We start from the raw sequence: 17387 nt of genomic DNA, 5'->3' as shown, positions 1-17387 counted from the left end.
TTTAGTTAAAGACCACAGAGATTAGAAAACACATTACCCATCTCAAAGGCGGTTCTTTCCATGTTACAAGTCCCTTAACGACCTTTACCATTTCTCTCTCCCTCCCACTCTCTCTCTCTCTTTTAATAAGGTTGAGCAAATGGGACTTCATTTTATCTGATTGCCACACGCTAGTGAGATTAATTATTCATGCTCACACTCTCCCTCTTGTTAAGGCCATGCATTAGACTAATTTTTCTCTTTATTGCCCTAGTTGGGTAAGTCTCAACTCACTGCCACTTGACTCCTTCTCAGAGGTGTGCAGACATGCTGGAAAGAAGAAAAAAACTACCCATAGCTCAAATCTTAGAGAAAATGTTCTAGGCTCACATGCCCGCCAAGTGAATAGATGGTGGGGATTTTGAAGTACCAGGTGTATATTATACAAGAGCTTAAACAGTGATTACAGAGCAAATTTTTTACAGGTGTTAGATGTCTCTAAGAATGACCTAAAACAGCTAAACCATGTTGAGACTGGTTGTGTGTTTTACAAAGATAACTACAGGAAATTCACTGTGTAGTCACATGACGCTGGGTGGCTTTCCTTTCTCTTTGGCTTTCAGGTGGATCTGGAAGACAACGGGTAGAAGCGAGCATTGTCTTTAAAAAGAACTTTAGCAGAAAGTTCTTTTTTTCTTAGACATCTTAAAGTATTTCCATAAATCCTAGTATTAGAATCTTAACTTTCCATTTTGTCAAATATTCTGATTTCTCTGAAATCTATTTTTTTAAAACTCTATTTTTTTAAATTTCAAATACACATTTTGTAACAAATTCTAACATAATGGAATTACATAAAGAAAGTGGTAGCCCTCTGTATATCCACCTCTCAGGAATAATCACTTTTAACACTTTGGCATATATACTTCTAGACTTGTTTATGCGCATGTCTCCCAGTCTATGTGTGTATGTATATGTCTAAAATTTTTTTCCTAAATGGGATTATTGTTTTACAATTTCTTTTCCCCACTTGTTAGTACCTATAGACAGATCTTGTTCTTTTCAATGGCTGCACAGAATTTCTCTGCATATGTAACTCCATACTGATGGATATTTGGTTTGTTTATAATTTTTTTAGATAAATAATGCTGTAATTCATTCAGGAGCCTGTCAACAAATATTATCAGTCATCTTGTAGGCACCAGGCACTAGAGTGAACGTGCGGGGACCTCGGTGATGGGCAGAGCCTCAGCCTGCTGCCAGCTGCAAGGGTCTGCCTCCTCACCAGCCGGGGCCGGCTGCCAGCTGTCCTGCTCCTCCATATATGGGACCTGCCTCTCTGAGGAGACCCACCCACCCATCTTAAAGCTGTGTCCCAGCAGCTGGTGTCTCAGGCAGCGGCAGCCACAGGCCCAATATCTGGGAAGCCCAGGCAATGCCCCGGGGCAGGCGGGGGCCTGATCTTCCAGGTCTGACTTTCCAAGCAAACCTGAGGGAAAGAGCTGAGAAATGCCTATTGTCCTTGTAGTGGGGTGACCGCAAGGCAGGCCAGCTTCCTCCTTTATCCGGTAACAACTGGATATGGCACTGCAAACTTTTCCAAAATCTGGGGGTGATATCACCATCATAATTAAACACGAACCACCTGCAGGCGGGCATTGCTGTAAAGAGATTATAGAGCCTTGCCATCCCAGAATTTTGGTTACGTACTGATGAATGAGGACAGCAACTCCATGCACGTGTTAAATTTACCAAAAGAGTGGGTCTTCTTCAAGCTCAAGTATCGGCCGGAGGCACTGAGCCAGCAACGAAACAACCTGAGGGGCCGGCTCACCCCTCAGAAGCCCAGCACCGCCTGGCCGATGAGTCAGGAGGGGTCGGTAGCCTCCCTTACAAGGCCATAGCATGTTAACAGCTTTGTGGATTAGAGATGACTCGTCTGCCGCCATTTCAAAAAGGGAAGCGGCAAAGAGAGCAAAGGTTAGGAGATGCTGTACTGGACTGAAGCAGAGTGGAAGACAAAAGGCACAGGAGGAGGGTCTGACTGAGATCCTTGGAGAGGACAAAGTCTACCTGCTTTCTTTTCTGATCCCTAACAACCTATCTCCATCACTACCGCATCTGCCTGGCTCTTTTGGGGGTGGGGAGCAGGGAGGGTCATAAGCAACCAAGTGCTAGAGAGTCATGCAGAGAAACCTCCCGCCCTGTCCTTTTCCATCCACGCAAGCTTACTTTGCGCCTTCCTCCCATGCCGCCCTCAGCACGCGGAGTTCAAGCCCTCTCATCAGTGCTGAAGGCACTTCCTGTCTATACCCTTCATCAGGTGCTCCTTATGGGGCCACCTTGATCTGTGCCTTATCTTCCTCCAATCTTCCCCAGACCTGTGGTTCTCAAACACTGAGGCCCTGGTGTGGCACTGCACCAAGCACCACCACACACCGTGAAACACTCTCCTAGGCTTAGACTAGAAGGTTCACTGAGGCAGAAATGCTGTCGTTCATTCATGTGGCATTTATTAAGGACCAGCACATGCCAGGCACTGTGTTAGTTACATATTCCCTGAACCTCACTAAGCGCTTGCATTTGTGTTTGGAGATTAACAGACTGGTACACGATACCAGGCAAACCAGAGCTTACCACAGTCTGGGACCCAATAAATACTCAGGTATTCCTTTTCTTGCTTACACATTCCTCTCCTCCCAGGTGTGTGATCTTGCTACCAGTTCGTACAGGGAACCACTTCATCCTACTCAAAACAGACGGCGGTTCCAAAGATATGTCTCCATAATATGCAGATTCTTGAACACCCAAGCTGCACCCAGTCCTAACATTCCACCTCTGACAACATGGCAGACAAGGATGTCTGGAAAGCCATCCCACGTACAAACGCTGAAGGTGCTGGATAAGAGTCAGTCTAGTATCAAGCAGTTCTTCAAACACTGTTTAATTTGTAAGAAATCAGGGAAATTCAGAGCAGCCCAAAATGAAGAGAGCACTAAACCTGGAAAGGTAAGTGAGCTTTCAAGCCAAGGTCTAGTCTGCCCCTCCCACCCCCACTGCTCCAGTGTCAGGAGCCTGGAGAGCTGGGGACACCGGAGACCAAGTGTCTGGCCAGCACAAGGGAGAACGTCAAATCTTGGATCTCTGCATCAAGTGGGGCCCTTGTGGGGCTATGTGCACTCAGAAACAGGAAGTTGGCGGGGGGAAAAATCAATCTGAGCGCCTACCTGGAAACTCGTCTGCCTCAGGTTCAGTTCAGGGAGGAAAACACAATCTGCAATCACATGTCTACCCCCGCACAAGTTCAGGGTTTGAATTTATGCTACCTACGAAGCCAAAGGAACCCAAGCCTAGTGATTTGTTTAAAGTATTTTGAGGTTAGTAATACGCCTCGTGGTACCTGGCAGAATCTTCTCAGGAGGAAGACAATCTCAATCTGGGCCCCTTTAAGAGATCGATCAAGATCAGCCAATTATTACCTCACAGTGCAAAAAAATTTCCAAATACAGAAAAAAATGATTTATCATAAGTGAGAGACAGAACAACAGAATTGGACTTCCAATCATTATCAGATAAGAACATAAAATAAGCATGCCGAACGTGTTTATGAGTAAAAGAGGGAGAAACTGATTAAGCAGATTTGAAAAACAAAACATAGAATTTCTAGAAATTAAAAAGTCGGTAGATGAGATAAACAAGAAATAAAGTCCAAGTCAGAGACTCTGAACTAGAAGACTGATTTGAGGAATTATCCAGGATGCAACATAGAGATGGAAAATATGAACAAGAGGTGAACAGCACAGAGGAGTAAGTTGGTCTAACACACACCCAACCTCAGTTCCAGACAGAACAAATAGAAGTTTTCAACAAGATAATGGCTGAGAATTTTCTACAACTGAAAAGAAGGAAACACAAGAAATCCCAAGCAGGATAAAAACAAATAAATCCACACACAGAGACACTGGAGTGAGACCACAGACAAAGACAAGGAGAGATCTGAAAAGCAGCCAAAAGGAGCGAAGTGTCCTGAAAGGGAACGGCAGTTAGGCTGACAGCCCCCTTCTCAGCAGCATCGATGGACGTCTAAGCCAGTCATGTCTCCAAAGGGCTGAGAGAAAGTAACTGTCAACCAGGATTGTAAAAGACTAGCAACACTGCCTTTCAAGGATCAGGATGAAACAAAGATGTCATCGGGAACACAGAGAATGCTTGTGACCAACGGACCCTCACTGAAGGAACTTCCAAAGAATGTACTTTTGGGAGACAGAACATCATTCCTGAAAAAAGGTCTGAGACCCTGGAAGGCACAGTGAACAAAGACTCAAGTAATGTGCGTAAAAGTACACAATCACTGATTAGCTACAACAATGCTGATCTGGGGGTTAAATAATCTGTACCGAGTCCCCATTCCAAACAGTCAAATGCCACAGATCAGGAAAATGTACCATAACCACAGGATGCCGGATGCACAGGGTACACTCCAGCATCACGGTTTGGAGGGAGTAGATGCTTCTTTGGATACTTGTACAGTGTTTGGCATGGAGGAGGGGCTCAGGATACATTTGATGAAAGAGTGAATAAACACTACGCATCTCCGTATCCATTCCTTAGAGATGAACACCACGCTGGCCTTAGAGAAAAGACGGCTTCACGCATACAAATGAACACATGAAATCAATTTGCTGTCCACCAACAGCAATGGATTTAGCCGTTTCCTCAGCAGCTAGCACAGTTTCATTCAGTACAGATCCTGAAGACTAGTCATTTTTATTTTAAAGATAAAAGATACAAAAGAAAAGGCCTGCAAATCTCTGGGGCAGAGTTTACTCACATAAATGACCCAAGTTGCTATTCTGACCCAACATAAATATGACCCACAGAAATGTGAAATTTAACTATAAAAAATAAACGGTCTGCATATTGATGTACACATACAAAGCTAAGTGAACAGGCTCTATAAATTCACAGATGAGCTAAGATTTTTTTTTTAAAAAAAAGGGATGAGAAAGATAATTGGGGAGGGAGGGGGAGCTAGTGAGAAAAGAGTAAATCATACACAAAACAGCCAATAAAAAAATAAAAAAGCAGTTAATATACATGAATAATGGATGTCTGATTTAAAAGCAGTTTACTCCAATATGATGTAATTTTTGACAATCAGCCAGAGAAACTATTTTGTAAGTCCCTGCCAGAGATAAGTCATAGCATGAGGCTTGGTAACACGGCCGTATCTGTGAACATGAGGAAAATGACTTTCACCACCGTCCCAAAGGTGACTGTCTGTTGGCAAACAGAAACTTGCCTCTCAGGTGCACTTAGCAGCAGCGACCGGCAAGATGCGAAGTTTGAGGAAATGCACCCCCAACACAAGCACAGCTCCCTAAAATGTGGCACCTCTTAACAGTTTCCATGACATGCTTCTGGCACAGCCCATGCTCAAATTCAGCACAAAGGGAGAAGCAGCCTGGGCTGCTTTCATGTTTAAGTTTTAATTGGAGTGACAAGCCCACGAGGCCAAGATATTTCAGGGATGGGACGGTGTTGCTGAGCGTCGCCAGGCGCTGGGTAGGCAAGGCCCTCGCGCTCCCCACCGCCACGTGCCAACGCACCTGCAACCCCCGCTGTTCCAGGACTGGACTCTTCCCGGGGAAGCAGTGCCAATCACCGCAGGCTGTGCCAAGCGTGGGGGCTTTGTGATGTGGGCAGATGTCTACAAAGGACCAGAGCGAGGCCAAACCAACACCTATTGTGACCTAAGGCTGCAAAGAACCCAGAGAGCAAGAGTGTATTTAGGTAAAATGCAGGCAAAAATCATCCAAGCCCCTCTCAGCACATCTGTGGGAGCTGGGAATAATGAAAGACGACCAGGTCTGCTTTGTGGAGTGAGCAGAATATGGCTCTCGGCTTTGCTTCAGGTCCCTTTAGATAATCTTTGTCCCAATAAGGATAAGAGATGTGACCACAAAGAACTGGTTGCTGGTTACATAAAACGCAAGCAGGAAACAGTTAGCCCAGTGAAAAGATTATTATTATGCAAATGTATGCGTGAAAGCTGAAAATCCTCACATCCTTCTTTTGTGCTCCCAACATACCTCATATGGGCAGTTTTAAAACATGTCACAAACGTTGAACACACGTAAATAATCACAGTCCCCATGAGAAAGTTACTATTAAATCTATTTTATAGGGTCAAAACTGAGGATGCAAGCTGAGAAATTAATTTTTTAAAGTAAAGGCAACTGGGAGAGTATTTTAAAAATGAGAAGATCGCAAGTGAGATGCCCATAACATACAACTTACTTAACAGTGTGCATCAAATTCAGGATATTTTCTTTTGACTAGGCTGGCCACTTCTAGTTTGGCCCCAACTTAGACTGGATAAAGGCTTAGATGAGGGCAGATAGGCAGAATGTTGCTAAAATCAGATCACTGAAACGAACAACAGCCAAAAGGGGACACTGGGAAAACACAGTGAATAATCCGGGTCTTCGGTGGAGGGTGGACAGTCTACCCAGGGCTCCCCTGCACCCCGAGGCATAACCACCTCTACTCACACTACATGGCTTAGGGGACATGTGCTTACCAGTGTTTTGCACACGAGCGAACACAACACACATTAGCTCGTCATGATGTCTGGAATATGCCTTTCAGAATGTCATTCCATTTGAGTCTCGCAACCACCAAGAGGAAGATAAGACAAATACTACTGCCCACATTTTATGCATCAAGAAACTGAGGCTTACGTAATTTAACTAGCTTGCCCCAAGTTACATGGGTAATGAGAGCAGCTGAGGCTACACCAGGCGGAGCCCAGATAGACTCTTTCCCACGTCAGTTTGTGAGCATATCACAATGTCTCTCCTGATTCTTGCCAACAATCGTTATCAGTAACAGCTAATGTTTAAAGTGTTCTCTTACGTGCGCAACACTGCTATGAGGCATTATCTCACCTGATCCCCACAATTCCGTAAGGTGGGTACCGTGCCTTTACTCACTTTATACAAGAGAAAATGGAACTGTAGAGAGGTCAAACCTCATGCCCGGTGAGGAAGTTCTGGAATCAGGATTCAGATCTGGGTGGGTGGGCTTCAAAGCTCGTGCTCTTAAAACCTCCATCCCAGGGTGCTCAGAGTGTGTCCCAGGTTTAGCAGCCCCGCAGCACTGGCACTGGCCAGACATGCACATTCTCAGGCCCTGCCTTGGACTCACTGGGAGTGGGGCCTGTGGTAGTATACTCAGGCCTCCTGGGGATTCTGATGCCCGCTGGCATGTGGCAACCCCTACGCTACCCCTACATTCCACCCCCCAAAAGAATTTTAATCAGTAAAGGGGTATTACTCAGCTATGAATGCTCACTTCCTTCCTTCCAGTTGCTGCTGATCTGCTTAAGCAATAGTGCCGGGCAGTTAACAGTATCAAAATGTGAGATGCAGACCCCATGTGCTCAGAGCCAGAGCTCTGATACTCACTGAGGGCCAGACATTTGGTAAGGCTTCTTCTGGTAAGTGGGACTCTGAATGGATCTTTCCCAAGAGAACACGGCAAGACAGGAGGGGAAGCGGGAATGCTTGTGCCAGTCCCTGGTCAGGAATGAACAGGGCACATTCAGGATTGGCCAGCCTGGCTGGAGGTGTGGGACTGGAGAGCTGGGGCCTACGATGGCACCTGACCCCCCGCCCCCCGAGTCTACAAGGCCAGGATAAAGGTGGACACCAGGGCCTTCCTTCCCCACAGTCCCCTCTGAAGTGGACCAGGAGAAGGGGCGCCGACAAGTGGACAGGTGCCACAAGAGCACAAAGGTGGGGAACAGGGAGGGGCAAGTGACGGCGGGGGAATGAACTCAGGGAGACACTGTCTTCATGTCACGTTCAACACACATTTTAAAACTTACCATGAGCATGAAGTAAGAGTTCACAACCCAAGGAAACAGCACAGTGCAAAGAAGCCACCTGAGGAGCAGGTGGCACCTGGGCCAGATGTCCAAACCTGCAAAGATCCGAAGAAATCTGGGTGTGGAATTTGGTTTGGGGCCAGTCAGTTGTCCCACGTCCCTGGCACAGTTCTTGAGCGGGAGAGACCAGCTGAGGCTGAGAGCCGGGTCTGGCAGAGTGGCCCACTTCACATGATTCGAGGCCTCGTTTTAGCGCACTGTAGACCTCATCTCTCCTCCCACGTCCCGCAGTGTGGAACACGAGTGCTCCAACGTGGGCTGAGCGGCACTTTCCCTTTGCCGATCTACAAAGGGGGTTCACCTTGTAAATTAATAACGCGCTGCGGGAATGCTTTAAAGGGTAACTTTGCGTCCATTAGAAGGACCGAAACCCACTCACTAACACAGGGCCTTACGGAAGACTGAAATGCTGAGTAAATTAATAAATCATGTTCATCTATGTACTGAATAAAAAGCGAAAGTTCTCTACTTTGTCATATTTTGTTAGTCTAGTTTAAATGCTATGTGTATTTCAAAACAGTAAAATGTTTTAAATATTCCGAAATTCAGACTCACACAGGCCATTTTCCTCTATTCTCCCCCAAACCAACACCAGTCTCAACTGTCTGGCTATATGTGGAGAGCACACAGCCTCTTCAACAGCGTTTACCTTTTTTTACTTCTGGAGCAAAGGCAAACGTTTCCAACAGGCCTCCCTTGTATCACCATTAACTGAAAAACAAGCTGATTTCTAACACTAATAACCTGGTTGCTGCCAGGGCAGCGTTTACTCCGAGACTCAACTGGCACAAACCAACCAAAGCCTCCCTGATCTGTGCAGGTGAAATGAACACAACCATCAGCTCCAGGTTCACTGTCTCCCGTGGGTGTGGGGTGATGAACTGGGATGGAAATTCTACATAAATCATCAAGGAAGAAAAATTTGGCCCTAAGTAAAATTCTAAGCTCAACTTGAAAGCCAAAAGAGAAGAAAGACAATGAATGTCATACACTCCAATGTCATGGTTCTGTAAACTTGCTCAGAGCCTCCAAAATACTGAATAATTTCTTTAAAAATCAGAAAATGATACAAGTGTCATAGGCTTACAAAAACTGTACCAGTGTGAGTAAAGACAAAAGACATTTATACCTTGGTGCCAGCCGTTTCCAATAAGGCTTGGCATCTCAAAGGCTTTTATACGAAGTGACTCAGCATTCACATTAACTTACTGCATTAGTTCTGCACAGAAGCTAAACTGACCTGTCCCTTTCTATTCTACATGCATTCTTTCAAAACAATTCTTGGGAAAATGAATCTTGTGATGAAGCACAGACTGCTCTCATTACCAGGATGGCTTTCCCACGGCTCCTGCACCAGCCCAGGGGCTACCGGTGCTCCCTGGGGCCTGGACCCCCCCAGTGCTGCTTCCGCCCCATGGCAACTCCCTTCCTCAACCTGTTGCCTCTGCCTGGGCTGCTCTTGCCCAGGCTTTGCCTGGTAAGTCCAACCTGACCCCAAAGCTGGAGGGCATAGGAGGTGAAGGAGGAACCTCACAGGTGCTGAGCACCAACCAGGTACACAGCTTATTACCCTGCCTTTACCAGGGATTAGCCCCAGTTTTCCAAATGGAGAAACCAAGACGTTAACTTGCCGAGGGTTAATCTGACTCCAAACCCTTGCTTAGTCCCCAGTGGTGGCAGGACCACAGGCTTGATTGTAGCTGAAAGTATTTTTCCCTGTATTTACATCCTGTAATTTTATGACTCCCTTCCAGGATCACTAGAGATCCTAAATCACTCCTAGTAATAGCTTCTGTAAGCAGCAGCAACATTCCAAAAAAATACTTTTCACAGAATAACCCAGCATGGTTGTACAGAATATCAGAGATGGTCGGGTCCTCTCCAAAGCCTTTAAGCCAGAGGTTCCTTGCTCTGTCTTGAGAAACCCTATGGCTCTGTGGAGGTGCTTCAAGGTTTTCACAAGTGAGGAGAACATCATTTATTATTTATTATTACCACTATACTAATAATTATATCAAATATTGATATCATTTTAATATTAAAACATGCACAAAATGCATTTGAACATTCATTCCTCATCTATTTATATAATTTTTCATCACTCTGGAATTCGTAAGTTCATTGTGATGGTCTTCTTATGACCTGGTGTCCAGCTCAACATGCCACCTTCATATTGCTAAGTTGCTGTTAAGGACCACAAGGCTAAATTTCTCAGAGGCAGATGTCATGTTTGATTCATCTCTGTGTTTCCAGTGCCAATCAGGTATCTGTCACACAGCATGTCTTCCATAAGTATTCATTAACAACGACAGCAACCTTCACAATCAATCCTACACCACTCAATAACCCAGAAAAACTAGTCTACAAGAGGTATTTTTCTAAACTTCTCCAAGAAAGCAAACATTAAAAATTTCAAAGGTTTAAGGTGAAAAATCAAAATGAAATTAGACATTTACTTTGTGAACTTTACATTTTAAATCATTCATCCTGCTTGTAAAATACCAAGTTTTTATTCTCCTCTGGAATGGAACCTTTAACAAAAAAGGAAAGATGGATTTCCCATTCTGGTGTGGGTATGGGAGAATGTGGCCACGGTCTACGAGCACTGCATTGCTAATTCCAAAGGCTCTCCCAGACAGATATTTCAAGTCGTGACGACTGCAAGCAACCAATCCAGAGTCTCTTCACGTCCATGTATGGGGAATAATTATCATAAGAGACGTTAGCAATTATTTTCCAGCGTGATGTAAGCTGAGGCAGCAGCGCCAAGCAAGCGTCCTTGTCAGACACATTCCAGCCTCCTGGATTACTTCACTCACATCTCCCTGATTAGGATGCGTGCTGTGTGCTGCTTAATACAATCTGCCACCAAATGCCAAGTACTTCAGAACTAAATTAGGAAATATGTCCAAATACATAGAATGAAGCTAAGACCCCTAAGTGGATCTCTCTTCCTTTATGAGGCATGAGAGTCATCGTCAACATAATGCTCTTTAATGAGGCAATTCTATCGTCCAACCCTCTACCTCTGAGAGCAAAATTTAATTCAGGCAGCAAGAGAATTAATAAAGATGATATGGTATCATAAATATATTTTCATAGATGAAAGTATTTTTGACAGATTCAGGAACTATGAGACATAAAAAATGTTAAAGGTCTGTTTGTGTACAAAGGGCTACATTAACAGAGTTCACACTGATTTTTTGCACCACAGCATGATAAAGAGATAAGGCCAGAGTAACTACTTTTACATTTTTTTTCTTTCACACTCACATGCCACTTCGCAATGGCTACCTTTGAGGTCATTTGTGCCACTGCAGCCTGAGAACTCGAGAGTGCAACATCAGAACTTAAGAATCCATTTTTGCCTAAAAGTAAAAGCAGCCCTGCTCACCGCTTTACTGCTTACCAGCAAGGCACAGGAAATGATAAAAAAATACCAAACAATTTCCTGCCCAATCATTTCTGCCTGCAATACGTATGGCCCTTAGGAAATCTCGTTAGAGGAGAAACGATGGATTCCTCAACCCACTTCAGAAGCCCTAAGTGACAGCATCCTCCAACGGTGGGCCAGCTCAACATGACTCCACGGGTAACAGAAAAAGTCTAAACCACTTAATCACTCAATCAAAGAATCCACAAATGTGAGTGTAGGCAGAAGCCCAAAGGTCACACGTCCAACTTTCCTTATTTTACAGAGAAAAGAAGCAGGTCAGACTAAAAGAATCATGGACTCTCCCTCAAACGGACACCAGATAAGCTGAGAAGGGGAATACATCAGTGTATGTTGCAGCTCTTTCCACCATAACACTGGCCTGATGGGGCGGTGCCGTTGCTGCTTAATGCAATCTGCCACCAAATGCCAAGTACTTCAGAACTAAATTAGGAAATATGTCCAAATACATAGAATGATACTAAGACCCCCAAGTGGATCTTTCCTCCTTTATGAGGCGTGAGAGTCATCGTCAACATGATGCTCTCTAATGAGGCAATTCTATCAGTCCCCTTGCACTGATTCTAGGTGAAGCCATGTGGTCTAGTCATTCATCCTAAAACCAGAGATCTGCAAAATAACTAAAATGAAGGGCAAGACCAGTCAGATCTCTGTATGTCCCCCCCGCCCCCCGGCCTCATTTTGTTGTGATCCCTCTGTAAAGCCTCTTAGAGAAAAGATGTCAAGGAACTGCCAGGGGAATGGGATGCCCTGCCATCCACCACTGCCCAAGGTACAACTTCTCTGGAAGGCACGTCTACCGAAACAATGGAGGTACATATTCCTCTGACCCAGCAAGTCTACTGGGAGGAACTGATCCTACAGATAACATCCATGTGGACCAAGTGTTGTTTGCAACAGCAAAAGACTGGCAGTACTCTAACATCCATCAATAGGGGGAACTAGCTGAATTAATTAAGGCACATTCACAGGTGCAATATCATAAAGTCGCAAAAAACAAAAACACCAGGAAGTTCTTTATTATGTCATAGAAACGATCTCCAAGAGATTTTGTTGCAGGAAAAAGCAAGTTGCAGAACAATAATACAATATTTTACTATTACGCTTTTAAAGAGGAGATTAAGAGCATGTATGGTAAGGTAATGTGACTTAAACTATCTCTAGAAGGATGCACAAGACACTGGCAACACTGATTTGGCTCCAGAAAGAGAAACTGGGTGGCAGGTTGAATGGAGTGGGAAGGAGTCTTCCTTCCTGTCTTTTGATTTCTAAATAGGTGAATGCATTACCCAGTCAAAAAATACCTTTGTTTTAGATGTTTAAAAATCTGATCTTCTAAAAAAGGGCAAAAATACATAATAGTCAATTTTTCTATGATTCTATGTGGTCACAAAAAAAATGCTGGCAAACCCAAGCATGGCCTCTAATTCTGACCTCTAAAATCCAAGTGTGGGAGCCCCCGCCCCGTAGGCAAGCAAGATGCTCCACAGCACTCAACTCTCTCTGATCCCTTCCTACACTGGCTGAGATGACTCACCAGCCAGCTACAGTCCCAAACCTTTTTACAAAGATTAAATAGATAAGCGTTCACTAAATAACTTGGTTTTGTTTCCTTAGAAAACTATGTTTATTAACAGAGCTGGGTTACTTGACAAGTACCAGTTTGTTGAGATCTGTGTGTAACACACCAGTGCCGGGAATACAACTGGTGTTCAGTGACTCTCTGTGATGAATACACGACAGGCTGGCTAGCTAGATACATGAATGGATGAATTTGAGCCATTAGTACTTGATACCTGACGCTCATGCAGCTGTGGTGCCTATAAAATGCCAATACGGTCATCATGTGCTGCAAAGATATTCTCCAACTAAATAAAAATAACACCTCTGGAATACTTCTACAGGTTAGGGAGATTTAAGGTCCTGACTAAAATGTGATTTCAACATTTGGACTTCACTGTCTGATTTTATCATAGTTAATCAATAATGGACTATTGCAAAACCCCAGTTCTGTATCAGATACAAAGATAAACCAAACTGTCTGTTCTCGTAAAACCTTCATCTGAATCCTAGATATACAGGCCAGAGGCACAGCACAAGCCCCAGTGTGTAGACAGCTCCAGGCAAACTCCACTGCTAATAGTCTCACACAAACCTAATAAAACGTGCTGGGACACACACTGTCACTAAGCTGAAGAACAGATATGGCCAAAACATGGTATTAGCAAGCAAAGTGACACTGAGCTTTGCAATGAGACTATTTGGGAATTATGACATCACATTATAGCACAGCAGAATGATACTAAAATCTCACAGAGCAGCTGGGCGCAGTGGCCACGCCTGTAATCCTAGCACAGTGGAAGGCTGAGGCGGGAGGATTGCTTGAGCTCGGAAGTACGAGACCAGCCTGAGCAAGAGTGAGATCCTGTTCCTACTAAAAATAGAAAAAAAAATTAGCTGGACAACCAAAAATAGAAAAAGTTAGCCAGCCATGGTGGTGTGAACCTGTAGTCCCAGCTACTCAGGAGGCTGAGGCAGGAGGATCACCTGAGCCCAGGAGTATGAGGTGGTTGTGAGCTAGGCTGATGCCACAGCACTCTAGCCCGGGCAACAGAGTGAGACTCCATCTCAAAAAAAAAAAAAAAGAAAAAAAATCTCACAGAGCCAACCATGACATGGCTTAATTCAAACGGAAATGACAATTATGTTTCTTAAAAATGCAGGTTTTTCTGAGGAAACAATCAGATGGAAAGTCTCGCCTCTGCAAAAATAAGTAAAGTTACATAGATGAAGCTTGGCATTCATCTTATTTTTGAGTGAGTAGCATTCACGTTGGAGAAACAGCTCAAGGCAAAGTTATTACCAGCACTACTGACAAGCAGCCATTCACCCACACAAGTGTTTGGAGGTTTGGTGCTGTACTCACAAAATATTTGGATGACTAAATGCTACCGTCAACTTTCAAAGAGATATTTAGAAACATTCGTGCAGGAAATTTACTACCACTCTTAATTTTAAAACACCAATGAAAAATACCAGGAAACCAGTCATTTGAGGGACTATATATTTTTAAACAAGAATTTTCATAAAATTAATGTATTAATCAGCTCATTCTTATAATTACTGCTTTTAGTTGGGTTGGAAATTTTGAGAGGAGTCCAAAAAAAACGCCTACTTACATCTGTATCTAAAAGATCCTCCCAGACTAACTTTGTGCTGAACTATCCCTTTAACTAGTTTCTCAAATGTACCCACTACAATCTTATCATTACAGGAATAAATCCATTCAGATAAGTCAAAGAGAAAGAGGACCTGCCGGACAAAAAATTTATTAAAAAGATGAAAATTTTAAACCAGACTGGTACTGAATAAATATAATAACTACCACCTCACCACACTGAGAGCTCTAAAAATAAATGAGATAACAAAAACTTGAAAGCATTGCAGATGAAAAATTAGAAAGCAGTCTCTCCTCTCTCAACAAATGAGCTCACCAGGGATCAGAAAAGAAAGTGTTTTCAGAGCTGGAGAAAGGAAACTGCCTTAGGAAACCAATTCCTACACCTTCCCCCACTTCCTGGGAAGCCAAAACGTAGGAGTTGCAGCATCACAGCCTTTCCAGCTAAGACACAATGGACATACTCCCACAAAATCGGCTGAGTTGAGCTCAAAGAGAGGACTTTCTCAAGGTGAAATTTCAGTACGCCATGCATGTTTTCTACTGCTCGATCTGTCTTCCTGGATGAAGAATATGTTACTGGAATCCAGGATGTTTCAGTTCTTGAGCATTTACTAGGTTGCAAAACCAGTGACATCTACATAAGTGAAAGGTCAAATACATGGGGGGAATAAGATGTAAAAAGCACCACCAGAGGCCAGAATCAAACTATGAGTGGTAGAACTAACAGGAAGCACACAGTGATAGTTAAATCTCACAGCCACGCACCAAGTTGAAAGCTGGACAATACATCTTTCCATTTACTCCTACAACTCTATGAAGTGGGTACTATTATGAACTCCATTTTACCAATAAGAACACTGAGACATAAAGAGGGGGTCTGCTGACTTAGAGATGCTCCTTCCCAGGAACCCCACCAACTGCCAGAAGAGTCAGCAGCAGGCAACTGCGAGAAACAAAGAATGAACAAAACTTCATCCCTCTCTCCCCTGATCCCACTGGAAGAGAAAGAGAGTCCTATAAATCAGCTTTTAGACTAAGTACTTGGCCTACAGTCAGTAAGATGCTAGGGAGTGATAAAATATAGTCATCATTCAAAGAGTTTCACTTATAAACCTGTCTCCCCGCTCTGGCTCAGAGAGTGTCAGAAGTTACTTTTATGCACTGTTGGAGAGAATGTAAATTTTGATGCAGCCTTTTTAAGGGGCAATTTAGCAATGTCCATCAATGTCTCAAGTGCACATCCTAAATATATGCTGCACTAGGACTTTAGCAAGTTGCAATATGCATTGTAGCGCTGCCTACGGTAGCTCAAACAGTGAAAGCAACCTAAGTGCCTACCAGTGAGGGGGCTGGGTAAGCAGATGCTGGACTCCTAGGGAGAAGGACCTGGAGAAATGCTGACATGGAATGTGCTCTCCAAGGTATATTATTGAGTAAAAAGGCTGGGTACAGAGCACTACTTATACTATAATCCCATTTCTACAAAGGTATATTTCTAGTGGACAAATGTACCTATATATGCATTAAATTTTTCTAGAGGGATACCTAAAAGCTGTTAATAGTTTCTTCTATGCAGTGAAGCTGGGGGAAGAAAGAAGAAAGAAAATAATCACTTTTCATTTTATATCCTTTTGAAGTGCTTGAATTTTTTTACCATGCTGATATACTGCCCTAATACATTTAAAAAGGAAAATGGTCAGCTTTTTTCAACTGCCTTCTAAAAAATACAATCTGTGTTCTTTTTTGTTAATTGTACATCTTGCTATTTTTGTACCTTGTTTCCTTCGTACACCCATCCCAGACTCTTCACACCAAAAGCAACCTGGCTGGCTGAGACATCTAGACACGTGACAGGCTGGCCGTAGACGTAGTGGAGGGTTCTGGCTGAGTCTTCGGCTTTTAGCAGGTATACCAGATCTCCGGCAGTGGCTACCGCCACAGGGTACCTTCCAGTATTTGGAACTATTTCAAGGTAGTCAACCTATTAAAGGATAAGAAATGTTTAGTCCTACAAATAGGACCAAGTCCTATTTTAACTTGGTCAAAAATATGCAATTCCTCCGACTTATCAATAAGACCAGCACCCCAGCAGAAAAAGACAGGCAAAGGGAGCATTCACAGGAAATGAAACACAAACAGCTCTTACACAAATGAAAAGATGCTCATCATGAGACAAACATAGGATATTCCTAAAAAGGGAAATACAAAGTAAAAATTCACTGAGATGGGATTTTTCACCTGCTGTATCAGTAAAGGTCAAGAAGTCTGACAGTACACTAGGCTGCAAGTGAAGGGGGGGACAACCACGTTTGTGGATCCCACTTAATGCTGGTGGGGACATAATCTGGTCCAACTTCTATCAAGGGAAATCTGGCAACATTTATCAAAATGCCAAACGCACATACACTCTGACCCAGCAGGTCCACTTCTAGGAAGTTACTTACAAATAAACTCACACGTATCAAAATGATTGTGTATGAGGTTATTCACTGTAGTACCATTTTGTCACAGCTGAATACTGGAAAAACCTAAACATCCATTTCTAAGGGACTGACTGAGTAACCTTACAGGACATCTATACATTGGAATACCACACAGCCATAGAAGACAGCACGAAGGCATTCTTTATAAACTGATAAAAATGGGATAATCTGCAAGATAAATTTGGGGAGGAAAGCAAAGAAGCAAGGTGAGTAACAGGATGCCCAGGGTGCTGACGTGTGCACGAGGTCGGGGCAGAGGAAGTTCACAAGGCACTGGACTTGCACACGGATGAATCTTCTAACAACAGCTGCCTGTAGGAGGGAAATGGGCTGTGGGAT

General features: G+C 43.7%; 1 protein-coding gene across 2 annotated transcripts in view; it reads right to left on the bottom strand.

The window, feature by feature from the left end:
• Positions 1–17387, bottom strand: part of FBXW8 (F-box and WD repeat domain containing 8) — a 103968-nt gene that overhangs the window by 19992 nt on the left and 66589 nt on the right. For both annotated transcript variants that reach the window (XM_069496910.1, XM_069496911.1), the window contains exon 7: positions 16340–16546. In XM_069496910.1, the coding sequence (XP_069353011.1) occupies positions 16340–16546 (207 nt within the window). The remainder of the gene's footprint in view (positions 1–16339; positions 16547–17387) is intronic.

The sequence above is a fragment of the Eulemur rufifrons genome, chromosome 21 (assembly GCF_041146395.1).
Source record: "Eulemur rufifrons isolate Redbay chromosome 21, OSU_ERuf_1, whole genome shotgun sequence".
In the NCBI taxonomy this organism is placed as follows: domain Eukaryota; kingdom Metazoa; phylum Chordata; class Mammalia; order Primates; family Lemuridae; genus Eulemur; species Eulemur rufifrons.
This window is presented reverse-complemented; position numbering and strand designations above follow the sequence as displayed.